At 35.0% G+C, this 22235-nt stretch overlaps 1 protein-coding gene across 5 annotated transcripts in view; it reads left to right on the top strand.

Annotated features, from left to right (window-relative positions):
- The window catches only part of DZIP3 (DAZ interacting zinc finger protein 3), a 120892-nt gene extending 105778 nt beyond the window's left edge, over positions 1-15114 (top strand). For 4 of the 5 annotated variants that reach the window (XM_068546782.1, XM_068546783.1, XM_068546781.1 and 1 more), the window contains 6 exons: positions 5497-5622; positions 7693-7832; positions 10887-11007; positions 11497-11643; positions 11730-11825; positions 13368-15114. In XM_068546782.1, the coding sequence (XP_068402883.1) occupies positions 5497-5622; positions 7693-7832; positions 10887-11007; positions 11497-11643; positions 11730-11825; positions 13368-13478 (741 nt within the window). In that variant the 3' untranslated portion in view covers positions 13479-15114. The remainder of the gene's footprint in view (positions 1-5496; positions 5623-7692; positions 7833-10886; positions 11008-11496; positions 11644-11729; positions 11826-13367) is intronic. The other variant, XR_011074333.1, reaches the window with a different exon arrangement.
- Positions 15115-22235: the final 7121 nt, after the last annotated feature.

The raw sequence follows: 22235 nt of genomic DNA, 5'->3' as shown, positions 1-22235 counted from the left end.
AATGTTTCAGACATTACATGAAATTTCTAAAAATCTTGTATTTGTATGGAAATATGTATGGAAATATGTTAATATAAATGTTTCAGACATTATGTGAAATTTCTAAAAATCTTGTATTTGTATGGAAATATGTTAATATAAATGTCTCAGACATTACATGAAATTTCTAAAAATCTTATATGTTCTGGTATAATGTTATAAGTAATAATCCTAGTTATTACTTTAAAATGTATATCTCAGAAATAACTAATTTTCTTGTCAACTGCATTATTATGAACTTTCATCAAATCTTTTTTTTTTTTTTTTTTTTTAAGAAATTCACGTTCTTTTATTTATTTATTTATGACTGTGTTGAGTCTTCGTTTCTGTGCGAGGGCTTTCTCTAGTTGCGGCAAGTGGGGACCACTCTTCATCGCGGTGCGCGGGCCTCTCACCATCGCGGCCTCTCTTGTTGCGGAGCACGGGCTCCAGACGCGCAGGCTCAGTAATTGTGGCTCACGGGCCCAGTTGCTCCGTGGCATGTGGGATCTTCCCCGACCAGGGCTCGAACCCGTGTCCCCTGCATTGGCAGGCGGATTCTCAACCACTGCGCCACCAGGGAAGCCCCTCAAATCTTTAACACTGGTCATTTTTAAGTATTTTGTCATTTACAGACAGTTCTGGGTGTACTCTGATGCTTTTGCAAATATGTTCCTATAAAAGGGTTTCATCTTCAAAAAATTCATGGAAAAGACTCTGACAAGTACAGGTTTCTGGTAACTGACTGTACTGCTGAACTGAATGAATAAGCATTTTCAGAACTCTAATGAAAAACTGATGAACTCATAAAAGTGCTAACAAAAGATCAAGATGAAAAAAAAAAATTAATTACATGGGACTGAGTGAACTGATGAGGATGAGTATAATTTTTGTGACTTTCTGTCTGAATTAAAAAAAAAAAAATCCCACAAGGACTCAGAGGCAAAGAATATACAAATCAATTTTCACTGCAAAGTAAAGGAGCTGTTACAGTGGAGGATTACTGGACTGAATGTCAATATTATGACATAGTATGAGTGTGTTTCATGTTTGGTAATTGCAATCATTGTTGCCTTTGTTGTGGTCATCCATTTACAATGCTTGGTGTCAGTCTATTTATCTCTTGTAAAAATAAAATACAGTGTGTGTGTGTGAAAAAAAAAAAAAAAAAGAATGGTTACCAGGTTTTAAATATATATAGTAGTCTAACCTGAGAAGTCTGGAATAATGGGTATTGTTCCCAGTTTAACCCAGTATTTTTATGTGTTTCATTATGTTTTGATTTTTGTAGCCTGGCTGTCTAATCCTAAAAGTAGTGTTAGGTAATTGTTGTCCTCAAAAAGAGCAGGACTACTAACTCAGTACCCATCATTCATTATTTAAGAACTTTATATTATGAAAATTTTGAAACATACATAAAAACAGAATGATGAACCTCTGTGAACCCGAGAGCCAACTTCAACATCATTATCAACATTTTGTCAGTCTTGTGCCATGTCATCCCCTTCTTCCTCCCCACTGGAACATTTTAAAGTAAACCCTACATCTCATCCATTTATACTTTAGTATGCATTCCAAAAAGATGAGGACTCTTATTCTTGAGATTTTTCTTGTTTCTTGAAGTAGGATTGTATTGCTATAAACTTCCCTCTTAGAACTGCTCTTGCTTCATCCCATAGGTTTTGGGTCGTCGTGTTTTCATTGTCATTTGTTTCTAGGTATTTTTTGATTTCCTTTTTGATTTCTTCAGTGATCTCTTGGTTATTCAGTAGTGTTTTGTTTAGCCTCCATGAGTTTGTGTTTTTTACAGTTTTTTTTCCTGTAATTGATATCTAGTTTCATAGTGTTGTGGTCGGAAAAGATACTTGTTATGATTTCAGTTTTCTAAAATTTACCAAGGCTTGATTTGTGACCCAAGATATGATCTATCCTGGAGAATGTTCCATGAGCACTTGAGAAGAAAGTGTATTCTGTTGTTTTTGGATGGAATGTCTTATAAATATCAATTAAGTCCTTCTTGTCTAATGTGTCATTTAAAGCTTGTGTTTCCTTATTTATTTTCATTTTGGATGATCTGTCCATTGGTGAAAGTGGGGTGTTAAAGTCCCCTACTATGATTGTGTTACTGTCGATTTCCCCTTTTATGGCTGTTAGCATTTGCCTTATGTAATGAGGTGCTCCTACATTGGGTGCATAAATATTTACAACTGTTATATCTTCTTCTTGGATTGATCCCTCGATCATTATGTAGTGTCCTTCTTTGTCTCTTGTAATAGTCTTTATTTTAAAGTCTATTTTGTCTGATATGAGAATTGCTACTCCATCTTTCTTTTAATTTCCATTTGCATGGATATCTTTTTCCATCCCCTCACTTTCAGTCTGTATGTGTCCCTAGGTCTGAAGTGGGTCTCTTGTAGACAGCCTATATACGGGTCTTGTTTTTGTATCCATTCAGCCAGTCTATGTCTTTTGGTTGGAGCATTTAATCCATTTACATTTAAGGTAATTATCAATATGTATGTTCCTATTACCATTTTCTTAATTGTTTTGGGTTTGTTTTTGTAGGTCTTTTCCTTCTCTTGTGTTTCCTGCCTAGAGAAGTTCCTTTAGCATTTGTTGTAAAGCTGGTTTGGTGGTGCTGAATTCTCTTAACTTTTTTTTTTTTTTTTGAATTCTCTTAACTTTTGCTTGTCTGTAAAGGTTTTAATTTCTCCGTCAAATCTGAATGAGATCCTCGCTGGGTAGAGTAATCTTGGTTGTAGGTTTTTCCCTTTCATCACTTAAATATGTCCTGCCACTCCCTTCTGGCTTGCAGATTTTCTGCTGAAAGATCAGCTGTTAACCTTATGGGGATTCCCTTGTATGTTATTTGTTGCTTTTCGCTTGCTGCTTTTAATATTTTTTCTTTGTATTTAATTTTTGATAGTTTGATTAATATGTGCCTTGGTGGGTTTCTCCTTGGGTTTATCCTGTATGGGACTCTCTGCGCTTCCTGGACTTTATTGACTATTTCCTTTCCCATCTTAGGGAAGTTTTCAACTATAATCTCTTCACATATTCTCTCAGACCTTTCTTTTCCTCTTCTTCTTCTGGGACCCCTATAATTCGAAAGTTGTGCATTTAATGTTGTCCCTGAGGTCTCTGAGACTGTCCTCAATTCTTTTCATTCTTTTTTCTTTATTCTGTCTGTGGTTGTTATTTCCACTATTTTATCTTCCAGGTCACTTATCCGTTCTTCTGCCTCAGTTATTCTGCTATTGATTCCTTCTAGAGAGTTTTAAATTTCATTTATTGTGCTGTTCATCATTGTTTGTTTGCTCTTTAGTTCTTCTAGGTCCTTGTTAAATGTTTCTTGTATTTTCTCCATTCTATTTCCAAGATTTTGGATCATGTTTACTATCATTACTTAGAATTCTTTTTCAGGTAGACTGCCCATTTCCTCTTCACTTATTTGGTCTAGTGGGTTTTTACCTTGCTTCTTCATCTGCTGCATATTTCTCTGTCTTCTCATTTTGTTTAACTTACTGCATTTGGGGTCTCCTTTTCGCAGGCTGCAGGCTCGTAGTTCCTGTTGTTTTTGGTGTTTGCCCCCAGTGGGTGAGGTTGATTCAGTGGCTTTTGTAGGCTTCCTGGTGGAGGAGACTGGTGCCTGTGTTCTGGTGGGTGGGGCTGGATCTTGTCTTTCTGGTGGGCAGGGCTGCCCCCGGTGGTGTGTTTTGGGGTGTCTTTGAACTTAGTATGATTTTAGGCAGTGTCTCTGCTAATGGGTGGGGTTGTGTTCCTGTCTTGCTAGTTGTTTGACATGGGGCGTCCAGCACTGGAGCTTGCTGGTGGTTGGATGGAGCTGGGTCTTAGCGTTGATATGGAGATCTCTGGGAGAGCTCTCATCAGTTGATACTACATGGGGCCAGGAGGTCTCTGGTGGCCCAATGTCCTGAACTCGGCTCTCCCACCTCAGAGGCTCAGGCCTGACACAGGCCGGAGCACAAAGACCCTGTCAGCCACACGGTGAACTCAGTGACTTCCTTAGTATAAAGCTGCTGCTGACCTTTGTGATCATAAAACTCAATCCTTAGTCTTGTTCCCTAACCTCAGATTTATGCCTCAGGACTCTTACTCTTATTGGCTATAATCACACCACCATTTTGTACCTAAGAAAATTATAATTTTTAATGCCTAATATTGAAATTTATATTTCCCCAGTTGTCTCAAAAATGTCTTTTTCTTAACTAGATTGACAGTACTTCCAATGTGGTTATAGTTACCATTATTTTAAAAACCCTTATTTTTAAAAAAACAGTCCAAACAAGGTTTATACTTTTCATTTGGCTGATTATTTTTCTTTAAAATATAACAGCTACCTAACCCCCTCCCTTTTATTCATATCATTTATCTGTTAAAAAACTAACTTCCTACATTATTGATGTAACTGATTACATCCTTGTGATGTCATTATACATATCTTCTATTTCCTATAACCTGATCATTAGATCTAGAGGGTTAGTTAGAATCAGGTTCAATATTTTTGGCAAGAGTACTTTATAGGTGATGATGAATACCCACATTAGAAGACACACAGTGTCTCTCATTTAGTGACGTTAAGAATCACATGTCATCCTCATCTCTCCATTATAAAGTTCCCCATTAACTTTCACCCTGCTAGTTTCAGTATCGTTACTTAAGAGCTATATTGATGCTCATTTTTTAAATTCAACGAATAGTTGAATTTCTGCTTTATGCCAGTGCTAGACCTGGCACATAGTAGATGCTTCATAAACCTGTCCTCTTTTGTAGTCCAGCCAATAAGGTATCCATCCCATTGGTAGATGCTAAGAAGGGCTAGCTTTCTACAACCCCCTGGGAAGTTCAGTAACATTCACAGGCATGTCTACAAGTCACTGTAGGAGGGTTTATCCCCCTGGCCCACCCCACTTCAGCTTTCCACTGTCCTTGGAACTAAACAGAAGGTCAGAACTCCACCAGGTGGTACAAGGTCCCTTCAATACATAATAGCAAAAGTAATATTTTCTGTAGACAACTTTGGTTCTTTAGTAGAATTTCTGAGTGTCAGTATTGTTTATCAGCATGAACAGTACTCATTGAGGAGCTCCTTTCCATAGTCCTATATTATTCCATTTGTCAGAGAACTTTAAAGATCACCTAACCCAACCCTCTTACTTTATAGATTAATAATTTGGTATCCAAGATTACCCAGCTAGGTGGAGAGAAAGTAGGACTAGAACCCAGTTCTCTTCTGTCTCCATGCTCTTTAGTATATTTTACTGCCCTTTGCTTTATCAAATATTCATATATTTAACTAATGTTATGACAACATTGTTTCTAATATGCTTTGTATCTAGATTTCAAATCAGTTCCCCCCCCCAAAAAAAACATTGCTCTATGAGTTTAGATTATTGATTATATAAATATATAAATACGTGGGGGTTTTATTTTTATTTTCTATCTTTTCTATTTTAGATACAGCAGTTCTTGGGAAGACCCGTTATGAAAGAATCTTTCTTTAGACCCGTACTCACTGTTCCTCAAATGCCTGCCGTTTGTTCTGGAGTCATCTCTGCAACTGGTCAACCTAGACCCCCACTGGTACAGATCCCTTCTTGGTAGAATATACATTAACTAGCTTGCTGTCACTTACAGTGGACTTCCAGAATGAATGTCTTCTCTTTGTTCATTTACTTGATAGATAACGATGAAGGTGATGGTGGTAGTGATGATCGTGATGATCATGATGATCATGATGATGATTGAATGAATAGTTCCATGTGAGGCACTGTGTTAAATGCATTATATATATTATTTAACTATTTCATTAAGTGATTATAGCTTAGTTTTTAGATACAAAGATAAATATAATATTATAGTAGAGAATTCTTATAGTTTTGCTTCTATAACAGGCACTAATGCAGGGTAGATTGATATTTTTAATAGATAATTTATATTTAGCATGATTGTTGGCTTCTTTGCTTTTCAACCTACCCAAGTCACAACATTATGCCACAAAGCTAAAGAAAAATTTTATATACACACACACATATAAGTGTGTATAGTAGGACACTGTTTATCTATAAACAGGTAATATAAATAATATCACCTTGCAACATATTATACTATAAAGTTATAAATCTTTCTAGCTACAAAGAGCTATATAAGCTTTATCCAAACCTGAAGAAGCAACAGAGAAATTTAAAATGATTAGGATTATTAGTTGTAATCTTGATCAAGGTAAACTTTTTATTAAAAGAAAAATCTTCTCCCAGATGATTGATGTTTAATATAATTAATGAAAAAATTCTCTAATCTTGACTTTCCCATAACTACATTCTAGTCAGTTGGAGTTTCTTTTGTACCTATGTATTGCTGACAGCCTCCCTTTGAAACATATAGTCAAATGGACTTACTCATTTGTGTAGAGGCTGCCTCTCTATGAATAAATATGTATCTAGGCCTTAACATGTTTACTAAGTACCACATCTTTTTTATCACCATGATATTACAGTGTTGCTCATGTGGTTTGCTCCTGCACCATTCTATAAGGAACTATAAAATTTTATTGAAAACATTAAAGTACCTCAACCTTCTAATAAGATTACTTCCTGATTCCTCTGAAAAAGCTTGACACTGAGGCAAACCCAGATTTCTGGTGATATTCTGTTCTTTCTCTGACTTAGTAGGCTTTGTGTGAGTAATTTCAGTGGCTGTTAGTAATTTTTCATAAGTAATAACCTTATATTTGAAAATAATCTATAGTCTTAGGTAAAGGTTGCATGTTTATAATTATCCTAGTAATCAGATAAGCACTTCAAAAATATTCACTTACTGATATTAATTAATTAGAAAATTGATGGTTCTAAGAAGGAACCATCATAAAATATGAGGAAAACTTTGTTTGATGGTTTCATGGCTCAAAGTTGTTGCTACTACTTCCATACCACCTTTGTAACATTCATGACACTGGGCAGATATTCTAGTAGTATTCTCATCTTTATTTAGTTGTTTGAAAGTTAAACTTCATTATTTTTCTAATTATAAAAGTAGTATATGTTAATTATAAAAAAGCAAATAATATAGAAATACATAAAGCATATACAAAGTATATAATAATTATATAAAGTAGAAAGCAAAATTACGCTGCTGTTGAATCCTAGAAAATAATCACTGTTTTCAGATTATTCTGTGTCTTACAGACCTTTTTCTGTGCATACACATTTAAGAAATGTTTTAATATAAAATGAGTTCTACCATAAATGCTGTGCCGTAGACTTTTTTTAAAAATGAGACATATATTGTGGACATCTCGCATGCTCAGACATACAAATCTATTTTTAAGGACTTGATTAGATATGCTACAATTTATTGACTTATTCCCCTATTAACAAACTTTAGGTTGCTTTCAGAAATGCACACTCTGTATGTATTTCTGTATATGTTTGCAATTACTGAGACTAGCATGTGCCATTTTTAAAATAAAGGTAAACATATACAAACAGTTAGAAATATTGTGCTGTAAGGAAAAAAAATTCTAAAAAGGGAACATGTATGTCAGTATTCCTCTTCATTCTACCCATTTTCTGAGGTATGGAAATGTAATGTTGGCATGGAGCTTTGCTTCCTAATAATTGAAGCTGATGGGTTGTAACTCTGTGCTCCTTACAGATGACTAGCATAGCCTGGACGGTGCCAGCGCCTGTGGGAGAAGCTGTGCCTCCAAGTGCAGGTCTGGGAAGTGATCCCCCCATGATGAATTGGGAGAAGATTACAGACAGGCTGAAAACTGCCTTTCCACAACAGACCAGGTACCTTAGTCTCTTTTAGTGTTGAGTACAGATCATACTCTATAGTTTCCACAACCATAATTATGCCAATGAAACATTTCAGAGAAATATAACACCCCCACACACACACATACACACAAAGTACAGGTATTTCCTAACCATGGCCTTGGTAGGGAAAATGAAATTTATTAAGAAGGGACAGTTTTCAGTATAAATGCTAAACCTCTTCACTAAAATTATTAGTTTAAAGTCATGAGAGAATAAACTTTTAAATTTAGGTTTGCTCATTTACTGAAAGTACAACCAGTTGTAAACCTACCCAATTTTATGCTACTAGCTGCAATAATTATCTTAATAACCTATTTCCAAAGTGAATTTTAAGTTAATTGTATGCCATATAAGCCCAAACATAATCAGGTTTTACTTTCCTATTTCCTTAATTTTATTGAGGGTTTTTGTAGTTTCTTTGTTAGGGGACAAAGAAAGGGGACATAGTTAAATGCAAGAAATCATTATTTTACTGTGCTTTTCACAGTTCTGACTTCAGCAGAAAGCTATTTAATTCTACTCCTCCAGAAATGAAGTGTCTTTTATCTTTAATCTTGTATCAAATGAAATAATTCTAGTTTTCACCAGCATTTTCATTTGAAGACCAATGCTTTTATTTAACATATGTACCATTATGTTTCAGGATTAGATTATGGTTTTATAAATATAATAGTGAATAGAAAATGAAAATAGAACTGTAATACAGTGTTATAAATATATATAGAAAATAAATAGTAAATCAAAGGTAGTTTTATAAGGCTGATGACATGACATTTCATTTGAGAAAGAAAACTACTTTTATCATTCTACCCTATCCTACCAAAAATGTATATGCAGGCTTTGAGTCAATGGCCATGGGAATGGAAAAAGAACGTATCAGTTAAAATATTCCTAGATTTCTTTATCACATAATTAATGTGTCTTTCAGTCCTTGCTTTCATTTTCTGTTAAATCTTTGTTTTCTGTTTCTGAATTTTACAAAAGTAGAACTATTAACAATGATAGAAAGAGACTGATAGTAACATAGTTAAAAAGGAATATTTTAGTCTTTTTTTTTTTTTTACATCTTTATTAGAGTATAATTGCTTTACAATGTTGTGTTAGTTGCTGCTGTACAACAAAGTGAATCAGCTATATATATATATGTACACATATCTCCATATCCCCTCCCTCCTGAGCCTCCCTCCCACCCTCCCTATCCCACCCCTCTAGGTCATCACAGAGCATTGAGCTGATCTCCCTGTACTATGCAGCTGCTTCCCACTAACTATTTTACATTTGGTAGTGTATATATGTCAGTGCCACTCTCTCACTACGTCCCAGCTTCCCCTTCCCCCACTGTGTCCTCAAGTCCATTCTCTACGTCTGTGTCTTTATTCCTGCCCTGCCACTAGGTTCATCAGTACCGTTTTTTAAAATTCCATATATATGCATTAGCATACGGTATTTGTTTTTCTCTAACTTACTTCACTCTGTATGACAACTCCAGGTCCATCCACCTCATTACAAATAACTCAATTTTGTTCCTTTTTATGACTGAGTAATATTCCATTGTATATATGTGCCACATCTTCTTTATCCATTCATCTGTCGATGGACATTTAGGTTACTTCCATGTCTTGACTATTGTAAATAGTGCTGCAGTGAACATTGTGCTACATGTATCTTTTTGAATTATGGTTTTCTCAGGTATATACCCAGTAGTGGGGTTGCTGGATCATATGGTAGTTCTATTTTTAGTTTTGTAAGGAACCTCCATGCTGTTCTCCATAGTGGCTGTATCAATTTACATTTCCACCAGCAGTGCAGGAGGGTTCCCTTTTCTCCACACCCTCTCCAGCATTTGTTGTTTCTAGATTTTTTGATGATGGCCATTCTGACCGGAGTGAGGTGATACCTCATTGAGTTTTGGGTTTTTTTTTTTTAATTTATTTTATTTATTTATTTTTGGCTGCATTGGGTCTTCGTTGCTGTGTGTGGGCTTTCTCTAGTTGCGGCAAGCGGGGGCTACTCTTCATTGCAGCACGCAGGCTTCTCATTGCAGTGACTTCTCTTGTTATGGAGCACAGGCTCTAGGCACGTGGGCTTCAGTAGTTGTGGCGCACAGGCTCAGTGGTTGTGGCTCACGGGCTCTAGAGCACAGGCTCAGTAGTTGTGGTGCATGGGCTTAGTTGCTCTGTGGCATGTGGGATCTTTCTGGACCAGGGCTCGAACCTGTGTCCCCTGCATTGGCAGGTGGATTCTTAACCACTGCGCCACCAGGGAAGCCCCTCATTGTGGTTTTGATTTGCATTTCTCTAATGATTAGTGATGTTGAGCATCTTTTCATGTGTTTGCTGGCAATCTGTATGTCTTCTTTGGAGAAATGCCTATTTACGTCTTCCACTCATTTTTGGATTGGGTTGTTTGTTTTTTTGATATTGATCTGCATGAGCTACTTGTATATTTTGGAGATTAATCCTTTGTCAGTTGCTTCATTTGCAAATATTTTCTCCCATTCTGAGGGTTGTCTTTTCGTCTTGTTTATAGTTTCCTTTGCTGTGTAAAAGCTTTTAAGTTTCATTAGATCCCATTTGTTTATTTTTGGTTTTATTTCCATTATTCTAGGAGATGGGTCAAGAAGGATCTTGCTGTGATTTATGTCATAGAGAATATTTTAGTCTCGAGTAAGAGAGAATTGAGAGATATGATATAATGAGCTCAGTACATAAATAAGTAGATAACAAACTTAATTTTCACACAGTGAGCTTTTAAAAACAGTTAAAATCTCTTTTTGGAAAGAAAATAAATACTAAACTTTATCACTCACAAACACATTAATTATCATTAATCAATACATTAGGAGTTTTCATTTTTGTTTAAAATAAATGCAGATGGACCTGTGATCACTTTTTTAGATCAGAAATCTAAAGGGTCACATCTGTATACTACATATCAATCCTATGATAGGATTTCATATCTCCTTTGGAGGGCATATCCTCAAGGCAGTAGGAAAATCACCAGTGCTCTTTCCTTGATCTCTTCCAGAAAGGAGCTTACAGATTTCTTATGGAAATTGAAGGATACTCATGGGAAGTCCTTATCTAGACTGACATTCGATGAAATTGTTCACAAGATTTCCCAATTTATTGACCCCAAGAGATCTCAGGTAAAAAAAAAAAGAAAGAAAAAAAGAAAAGACAACTTTATCTCCTGGCCCTTATCTTTAGTAGTTAGTCGTATTATCTCCATTACATGATCAGGAAAACAGTCTATAATCATATTAAATCATCTATTAACAACAAACAGTGCAGCTTGACAGATGGCATGGGAAACACCACCTGATCATTCTAGAATAAAACTGACCCTCTTGAAATTTACTCTAGGTTATTTTGAATGGCTCTAAAAGGAGACATTTTTTCTAATTTTCTGCAAAGACTTGTTTTAATTGAAAGAGCACCTAGAGTTATTTTTGGTTTTACCTGGTTCTTAGTATATAAGTAATATTACCAACATTTATTTCAAGATTTCTCATGAACCTGATTAACCTTTACCCTTTTGCTAATTCTCACGGTAGCCTATTCTATGGTATTTATCAGTTCTTCCTGTTTTACTTCAATTCTAAAAAAAATAATAAGTATAATATTCTAATTTTCAGAGTCAAGGAAAATCAGTGCCAAATGGTAATAGTGCTTCACCCAGCCATACTCCTCCACCTCAGGCTAATGCTGCCCAGCCCTCAAAACCAGCCCGGAGACCCCTCGGTTCACAAGGTCCTGCCACATGGGAAGGAGCCAGTAATTTGGTGAGACTGAGACTGTTGATTCTGAATACATTTAAAGTTACAGGAGAGAAATGAGCTGAACTTAACTTTATGTGTATTCTCCCTAGGATGAAGAGGAAGAGGAACCTTGTGTGATCTGTCATGAGAATCTCTCTCCAGAAAACCTCTCAGTTTTGCCCTGTGCGCACAAATTCCACTCTCAGGTGAACTTATCTTTTTAATATTTTGCCATTAATCAATTAAGTGAAATTCATACTGCATTCCTTGAAATTGTATACATGTATCATCCACTGCTGTGTCATGAATTTCACTGGATATAACTCTGGGCTTTTGGGTACTGCACAGAAGCCATTTATATGTTTTCCCATACCTAGCCATGGATTGCATTGTGTTTTCTCAGATCTTGACACCTAGCAGGAGAAGGGGACAATGACGAGATTTAATGGGACAGAGCAGCAGTTCCTTTGAACAGAAATGGAAGGAATGTTGATTGACTTGGCAGTTGGCAGTTTAGCAACAGTGCCACTTCACCTTGGCTTGTTATAAATAGTGTCCTTTGTCCACACCTAATGATAGCCAACTGCTGTTATAACGCATAAGACTTAACAGTCTGTCCAGGCTCCTGTATTTGCTTTTGAAGATGCTGAGGCCTGAGTTTTGATGTTATAAAAATGTGAGGCTGGCATATCTTTTGTTAATTCTCAGCATTTATATAGATTAACTTCTGGTGTTGTTGCTGTGCAAGTGCTATTGATATACAATTTATGATCCAAGTCTTCTGATGCAGAGGTGTAATTTGACACAGGAAAAGATAATCTTACACAAGAAAGCTTTCTCAGGGAAGTGAACAATAACCAGCTCATTCAAGCCATATCTGTAAAACATCATTTCAAAGATATATGATACCTGGTACAGAATTATGTTTTTTATCTGCTCTGATAAGAAGAGCTATACACAGAATGGCTAATCCCAAAAGACCTCCAGGATAGATACTTAGCCATCTGGTTTTCCCATTTGAAGTTTTGAAAGTCCTAAAGATCCATTTAGAAAATAAATGTTTCACAAAACTTATTTTATTCTTTGCCATTGCTCATTGAATATAAAGCAGGTAATTCATTCAGGTTACTCTCTAGAGTTAATGGGCCTCATACCTATTGCCTATTCTTAATCCTCTCTCATCTGACTTGGGTCTTCATTATTCATTCATGTAAAAATGATTTGTTTTTGGAGAGTCAGTATTCAAGCAAATAACTTAATAGATAGTTCATAGCCAAAGAGTACTACCATTATGACCAAAGAAAGAGCAATCTGAAAAGTGTATCCGTTATCTAGGGATTTTAACTTCAAAACACCATAAGCACTTGATACAAGGTATTTGTGACATTTGTATGTTTAGGTATGACTTTTTCTAGATTATAAATTAGAATAATATATAATAAACTAGAGAAAAAATGTAATAGGTTTCCTCAGTCTCCTTATTAGGAAGAACTAGTCTTCCTGAAGATTGGGGTTAGGGGAAAGGATCTTAATAGAATAAACTGGCTGAAAGGTGTTCTCCTGTTACCAACTATATTGTTTAGCAAACCACAAAGTTCCATGATTGCAGCAGTTTTCATGGCAATCCACCAAATAAGGCTCTGAGATCCACTGGAAGATATGTTGGTTGGCAACCCTTATGTATGGATTAACAGCTGCCTCTGCTAGGCTAAATCTGAGAGACTGACATGAATCTTTTTGCTCCTTAGTGCATTAGACCTTGGTTGATGCAACAGGGGACATGCCCAACCTGCAGACTCCACGTTTTGCTACCAGAAGAATTTCCTGGTCACCCCAGCCGGCACTTGCCCAAGATCTGATACCACGGGGTGACTATGCAAGGGAAGTTCAATTTTCAGACTGCAGCATTTAGTTTTGCCTTTTATTTGGGCTGATGATAGTGTGAGTGATGTGAAGCAGTACGCTCTTCAGTATTATGCAAAATAAGCTAGCTAAACTCATCAAAGCTGGAGCCAAAGAGGAGAGGACAAATCTTCAGGACTGTGAACTGAATTGAACAGGTTTAAAGAAGACAGAATTTTAAAAGTTACATTATATTTGCCCTTACCTTAGCAGGTATTTTCTTCCAACATAAAGATGATTACTGTTAGCATGTATACTAGGATGTCTTTTTTTGTCCTTATTCCACTCATCCTTTACTTTCTCCCAAATATACTACACTTTAATTTCCTGAAATAAATGTAAACAAGAGTAGGAAAATTCCCCAGATTTTAGTGTTCCTTTTAACTTTTAAAATTGATTATAAAAATATATATTATTTATTTACATTTTATCTCTATCTTCCCTATTCTTTTCTATTCTCTAAAATACATACCTATGAATAGATTATGATCTACTTGAGGGTAGGGTCCAAACAGTGGTGTTTTGGAGCTGGCTTATACTGGTTTATGAGAGACAACTGTTAGTTTCAGGAATTTTGTGAGCCAGTTATTCGAATTGTTGGTAGCTTGAAATCTGCCATAGTGGGAGTATTTTACACCATAGAAATTGGTAAACACTGTAAGTAAGGGCTTATTTTCCCCTCAAGAGCTGGTTATTAAACATTTACCAGTATACCTCTGGGACCATGTCTGATGATTCTTACTGTTCTCAATGTTTTGCACAGTAGATGCAGCATAAATAGTCCCCAGAATTAGAAATCAGGAAGCATTAAGAAAAGTTACTGTGCAAATTAAGTCATTTGCTCAGCTGAATAACTTTGGTGATTTGTAAACATGCTCTTTGGACCCTAATCGTGTATACTTTGGAGAGATTTTTTTTCTGCCTTAAAAGTTTCTAATTTCACTTTCTCATGCTGGGGGGTACTGTTTGTTTGTGTATAGTTGCTTCTTATGACAGAGTTGACACCCACTGAGCTAAAGCTGCACATCTAAAGCTTGTCACTGAGAACTTTCATTCTTAGAGGTCGAAAACCTATTTTGAAATTAGTACTGTGTAAATTCTGTAAGTGTTGTACATGTCTCTAGCTACAAAATTAAAAGAATTCAGTGACCTTGTAAGAAAAATGTTACGCGGTTCATATTATTTTCCATAAATTAATGAAATTCATACTGTGAATAAGTGTTTCCTGACTCAGCAACTATCTTACCTGTATATTTCAGTGTAAATATATCTTGAATTTACTTTAAATCTCTATTTAAAATTATTATTTCTATAATTGTATGCTAAATGTTTTCTTCTCTAATGAGAATAGACTGGAAAATGTGGAGGAAAATACCCCAAAATGAAGGCAGTCATCTAGACATGTAAAGTGCCAAGAATGTCTTAGAATTGTACAATTCAGAACTTAAAGGGCCTTTAATAATTATCTTGTCTAACACCTCAACGTCATGGTCATATAGCAAAATTACCTTGTAAAACAAATATTTTTTAGTGTATGTTTACAACTAATTTCACTTTCATGTGGGAAAGAATAAATGTTTCTTAATTGAATAACTATTTTATCTGTGTATATCACTTTAACTGTGTCACTTTAACTGTGGATGATGAATTATATTTCATGGTTAATTTTTTTTACGAGATTCAAAATTTAGCAAAACTCCTCTGCATATATAAAATGCTCCTGGAATACCTTATCATGTAGCCTGTCAGGTAAGAATCATCCACACACATAGCCTCTCAGGTAGGAAATCATCCACACACAGAAATGATATCAAAACCAACAATCGTGAGAAGATGAGAGTACAAATGCAGGATATTGGAAATGCATTTGAAATTAAGAGAACAGCAACTTAGAACAATTATATATTTACACACATATATATACACACACACTGCTATATCAAAACCTCATGGTAATTGCAAACCAAAAATCTACAATAGATACACACACAAAAAAGAAAAAGCAATCCAAACACAACAATAAAGATAGTCATCAAATCATAAGAGAAGAGAACAAAAGAGGAAAGGAATAAAAAAAACCTACAAAAACAAATCCAAAACAACAAGATGGCAATAAGAACATACATACTGGTAATTACCTTAAATGTAAATGGATTAAATGTTCCAACCAAAAGACATAGACTGGCTGAATAGATACAAAAACAAGACCTGTATATATGCTTACTACAAGAGACCCACTTCAGATCTAGGGACACATACAGACTGAAAGTGAGGGGATAGTAAAAGCTATTCCATGCAAATGGAAATAAAAAGAAAGCTGGAGTAGCAATACTCATATCAGACAAAATAGATTTTAAAATAAAGACTGTTACAAGAGACAAAGAAGGACACTACATAATGATCAAGGGATCAATCCAAGAGGAAGGTGTAACAATTGTAAATATATATGCACCCAACATAGGAACACCTCAATATATAAGGCAAATGCTAACAGCCATAAAAGGAGAAATTGACACAAAATAATAGTGAAAGACTTTTAACACCCCACTTTCATCAATGAACAGATCATCCAGACATAAAATCAATAAGGAAACACAGGCCTTAAATGACACATTAGACCAGATGGACTTAACTGATATTTATAGAGCATTCCACCCAAAAGCAGCAGAATACAAATTTTTCTCAAGTGCACATGGAACATTCTCCAGGACTGATCACAAAGTGAGCCTCAGTAAATTTAAGAAAATTGTAATCATATCAAGCATCTTTTCCGACCACAACACTGTGAGATTAGAAATCAACTACAAGAAAAAAACTATAAAAAACAAACGTGGGGGCTAAAATATATGTTATTAAACAACCAATGGATCACTGAAGAAATCAAAGAGGAAATCAAAAAATACCTAGAGATAAGGGACAACAAGAACACAGTGATCCAAAACCTATGGAAAGCAGCAAAAGCAGTTCTAAGAGAGAAGTTTATAGCAATACAATCTTACCTCAGGAAACAAGAAAAATCTCAAACAACCTAACCTTACACCTAAAGCAACTAGAGAAAGAAGAACAAACAAAACCCAAAGTTAGTAGAAGGAAAGAAATCATAATGATCTGAGCAGAAATAAATGAAATAGAAACAAAACAATAGCAAAGATCAATAAAACTAAAAGCTGGTTCTTCGAGAAGATAAACAAAATTGATAAACCATTAGCCAGACTCATCAAGAAAAAGAGGGAGAGGACACAAATCAATAAAATTAGAAATGAAAAAGAAGTTACAACAGACAATGCAGAAATACAAAGTATCCTAAGAGACTACTACAAGCAACTCTATGCCAATAAAATGGACCACCTGGAAGAAATGGACAAATTCTTAGAAAGGTACAACCTCCCAAGACTGAACCAGGAAGAAATAGAAAATACAAACAGACCAAACACAAGTACTGAAGTTGAAACTGTGATTAAAAAACTTAAACAAAAGTCAAGGACCAGATGGCTTCACAGGCGAATTCTGTCAAACATTTAGAGAAGAGTTAACACCTAGCCTTCTAAAACGATTCCAAAAAATTGCAAAGGAGTACTCCCAAATTCATTCTATGAGGCCACCATCACACTGATACCAAAACCAGACAAAGATAGCACAAAAAAAGAAAATTACAAGCCAATATCAGTGATGAACATAGTTGCAAAAATCCTCAACAAAATACTAGCAAACAGAATCCAACAACACATTAAAAGGATCATACACCATGATAAAGTGGGATTTATCCCACGAATGCAAGGATTCTTCAGTATACGCAAATCAAACGGTGTGATACACCACATTAACAAACTGAAGAATAAAAACCATATGATCATTTCAATAGATGCAGAAAAACTTTTGACAAAATTCAACACCCATTTATGATAAAAACTCTCCAGAAAGTGGGCATAGAGGGAGCTTACCTCAAAATAATAAAGGCCATATATGACAAACCCACAGCTAACATCATTCTCAATGGTGAAAAGCTGAAAATATTTCCTCTAAGATTGAAAATAAGACAAGGATGTCCACTCTCACCTGTTTTTTGTTTGTTGTTTTTATTCAGCATAGTTTTGGGAGTCCTAGCCACAGCAATCAGAGAAGAAAAAGAAATAAAAGGAATCCAGATTGGAAAAGAAGAAGTAAAACTATCACTGTTTGCAGACGGTACACTACTATACACATAAAATCCTGAAGATGCTACCAGAAAACTACTAGAGCTCATCAATGAATCTGGTAAAGTTGCAGGACACAAAACTAATATACAGAAATCTCTTGCATTTCTATACACTAACAATGAAAAATCAGAAGGAAATTAAGGAAACAATCCCATTTACCATCACATCAAAAAGAATAAAATACCAAGGAATAAACCTACCTAAGGAGGCAAAAGACGTGTACTCTGAAAACTGTGAGATGATTATGAAAGAAATTGAAGATGACACAAACAGATGGAAAGATATACCATGTTCTTGGATTGGAAAACCAATATTGTCAGAATGATTATACTACCCAAGGCAATCTACAGATTCAATGCAATCCCTATTAAGTTACCAATGGTATTTTTCAAAGAGCTAGAACAAAAAATTTTTTAATTTGTATGGAAACACAAAAGCCCTCTAATAGCCAAAGCAACCCTGAGAAAGAAAAATGGAGCTGGAGTCAGACTATACCAGAAAGCTACAGTAATCAAAACAATATGGTACTGGCACAAAAACAGAAATATAGATCAATGGAACAGGATAGAAATCCCAGAAATAGCCCCACACACCTATGGTGAATTAACTTATGACAAAAGATGGCAAGAATATACAATGAAGAAAAGACAGTCTCTTCAATAAGTGGTGCTGGGAAAACTGGACAGCTACATGTAAAAGAATGAAACTACAACATTCTCTAACACCATACACAAAAATAAACTCAAAATGGATTAAAAACCTACATGTAAGACCAGATATTATAAAACTCTTAGAGGAAAACATAGGCAAAACACTCTGACATAAATTGCAGCAGGATCTTTTTGGATCCACCACCTAGAGTAATGAAAATAAAAACAAAAATAAACAAACGGGACCTAATTAAACTCAAAAGCTTTTGCACAGCAGAGGAAAGCATAAACAAAATGAAAAGACAACCCACAGAATGGGAGAAAATATTTGCAAATGAAGTGACTGACAAGGGATTTATCTCCAAAATATACAAAAAGCTCATGCAGCTCAATATCGAAAAACAAACAACCCAATCAAATAATGGGCAGAAGATCTAAATAGACATTTCTCTGAAGAAGACACACAGATGGCCAAAAAGCACATGAAGAAATGCTCAACATCGCTAATAGAGAAATCAAAACTGCAATGAGGTATCACCTCACACCGGTCAGGATAGCCATCATCAAATGTCTACAAACAATAAATGCTGGAGGGGGTGTGGAGAAAAGGGAACCTTCCTACTCTGTTGCTGGGAATGTAAATTGGTACAACCATTTATGGAGAACAGTGTGGAGCTTTCTTTAAAAACTAAAAATAGAACTACCATATGATCCAGCAATCCCACTCTTGGGCATATATCCAGAGAAAACCATAATTCAAAAAGAGACATGCACTCCAATATTCATTTACTTAGCCATAAAAAAAAAGAATGAAATAATGCCATTTGCAGCAACATGGTTGGACCTAGAGATTATCATACTAGGTAAAGTAAGTCAGACAGAGAAAGACAAATATCATATGATATCACTTAGATGTGGAATCTAAAAAAGTGATACAAATGAACTTATTTATAAAACAGAAACAGACTGAGAGACTTCAAAAACAAACTTATGGTTACCAAAGAGGAAGCGGGGGAGGGATAAACTAGGAGTCTGGGATTAACATATACATACTACTATATATAAAATAAATAATCAGCAAGGATTTACTGTATAGCACAGGGAACTCTACTCAATAATCTGTAATTACGTATATGGGAAAAGAATCTGAAAAAGAATGGATATACATATATGTATAACTGAATCACTTTGCTGTATACCTGAAACTAATACAACATTTTAAGTCAACTATAATATAAAATAAAAATTAAATTAAAAAAAAGAATGATCAGGAACTAACAAAAAAATAAAACAACAAAATTTAACAAATCTCCTGCATTTATAAAATGCTTCTGGAATACCTCATCACATAGCCTCTCATGTAAGAATTCTAGGACTGCAGTAGCTGAGGAATATCTGGTTTATAGCCAGATAAAAATAACAAAGGAATACTAATTTATTATAAAGCTATATGGTTTCCGATTTTCTTGAGTAGGCAGTTTTTAGAGCTAATGGACTATTGATCTTAAATATGAATCCTGGCCATGTCACATTTACATGGTGTGTTCATAAAAATGCATATTCCAAGAGGCCACCTGGGAATCTGTTTGGAATGAGTACCCAGTTGTTCTGAAGCACACAAAATATTGAAAACCATTGGTGTAGAAAAAAGTGGCTTTTTCAGGCAGATCTAGATTTGAACTTTTGAATTCCATCTGGCATGTTGTGTGATCATAAACAAATTATTTAAATTTTTTTTCAACCAAATCCTCTGTAAAATGGGGGAAAGACTACTTGTCTGACAGAGTTATTTTTGGTAAATATCTGTATTAGTCTTTGTTCTCAAAGTAACAAGCCTTCCATTAGTCACTCAACCTGTTTGAATTTACTCCTTGATGAAAAATTCTTAAAAGTTTTTTTTTTTTATCTTCAACTATCCTTATTAAAATGAAGGGAGGAAAGAATAGAACCATTAGTCCCACTTCCAGTTTTACATGGCCCCATAATGTTGAGTAGTAAACCTATTGCATAAAATACTAACATTAAACCTATTATAGTAGTAAACCTATTGCATAAAATCTCCCTAACATTAGATTGATCCACTTGAACTACATAAACTTTAATAATCCTTAATACTGCCTAGCAAGATTGGTAACTGACAATGATCTAGAAGACTGAAAGTTTTGAAGGTATGTAGGGAAGATTTCATCTCCATTTGGGAGATGAGAATACTTAGTGTGTAAACATTATAACAGTAATTTAAAAATTGTAAATATCACTCTCAATTCCTTGCTCTAATAAATCTACTGTTATTGAACTTTAATTCTTTCTATTCCTGATCCACATGCAAATGGCTACTGAGGTACAATTGTAGCATCAGTACAGTTTCTTAATATTTTTGTCATTTGTCATAGTAAGAAAAATCCTTTCTGGGGTAACTGCCTGAAATTATAAAAAGAAAACATATTAGTATCAAGCCAATTGAAAGGAAAATGGAATAGTAAAAAAAATAGTTGATTAAGCCAGAAGGCAAGAAAGAAAGAAAAGAGAAACAAAGCACAAAAGACAAACATGAAAATACAGAAATATAATAGATTTAAATGGCAAATATATTAGTAGTTAAATTACATAACAGTGACTGAAATTTTCTACATGAAAGACAAGGATTGCAAGCTCAGATATAAAAAATAAACAAAAGGAATAAATAAAAACAACAACGATTTTTTATATTGAAGGGAAACACCTTAAAGGTAAGAACACAGAAGTGTTGAAATTAAAAGTATGTAAAAAGTTATATGCAAACACTAAGCCAAATAAACTTGGTACAGCTACATTAATATCAGATCAAACAGACATGAAGGCAAAAATTATTACTAGGGTTACTGAGAGAGATAATGATAAAGGGCTCATTTCAAGGGAGATATTTACAAAAATCCTCAATTTGGGGATATTTTGTAACAAAGCCTTTGTAAAGCTGAAATAAGTAAAAGGAGAAAGAGATGAATCCATAATCATTGTGGGATATTTCATATACCTGTCTCAATAAGTGATGGAACAAGCAGACCTTGACATTTATAGAATACTGCTTTCAGCAACTGCAGATTACATGTTCTTTTCAGCTACATTTGGAAGGCTGACCAAAGCAGACCATATGCTGTGCCTCAAAGCAATTGTCAACAACTTTCAAAGGGTTGGAATAACACATGGTATATTCTCTGACCATAGAATTAAACTAGAAATCAATATCAAAAGTAAACATAAGGACTTCCAGTTTCTAGTCCAACATGTGAAGAGCTTGGAATTCATCACTCCCAACCAGATAATAAGAAAAAAGCGGAACAAACTGAAAATCAACAACTCTTCTTGAATCTGTCAAAGAATTGAAGTCAAAGGGCAAATAGCTGCTCTGAAAATGGGGGGAGGAGAATACAGAGAATCACAGCTTACTGGGAATAGAAGACTCTGCTGGAGCCAGTAACTAGTAAAAACACTTAAAAGGCAATTGACTAATTGTTGGAGACTGAGTGTGGACTAGCTTGAGAAAATAAGCTCCTTGCACCCAGCCTAAAGGAAGGCCTCACCCCAGTTTTGTGAGTTTTGCCTCCAAGAGCCCCACCAGGTTGTCAGTGTGAAGATAAGAGAAAAATCCCCATGTGCCTCTTAATTAAGACACAAAAATGTCTAACCATGAAAGAGTGGATTAGTAATCTATATTTCATTACAATTAAGATTTTATGTTTATTATAAGACCGTTGACCTATGGGACTTCTGGCTACAATGAATCGTTATGGAGTGAATCCTCTCTATAAAAGTAAAGTATAGAATATTCTAAGTTGTCCCCCAAAACTCTGGCCTCTGGAAATCAAACAAATCTAAAACTAAATTGTGG

The sequence above is a fragment of the Eschrichtius robustus genome, chromosome 6 (assembly GCF_028021215.1).
Source record: "Eschrichtius robustus isolate mEscRob2 chromosome 6, mEscRob2.pri, whole genome shotgun sequence".
NCBI classification, from domain to species: domain Eukaryota; kingdom Metazoa; phylum Chordata; class Mammalia; order Artiodactyla; family Eschrichtiidae; genus Eschrichtius; species Eschrichtius robustus.
This window is presented reverse-complemented; position numbering and strand designations above follow the sequence as displayed.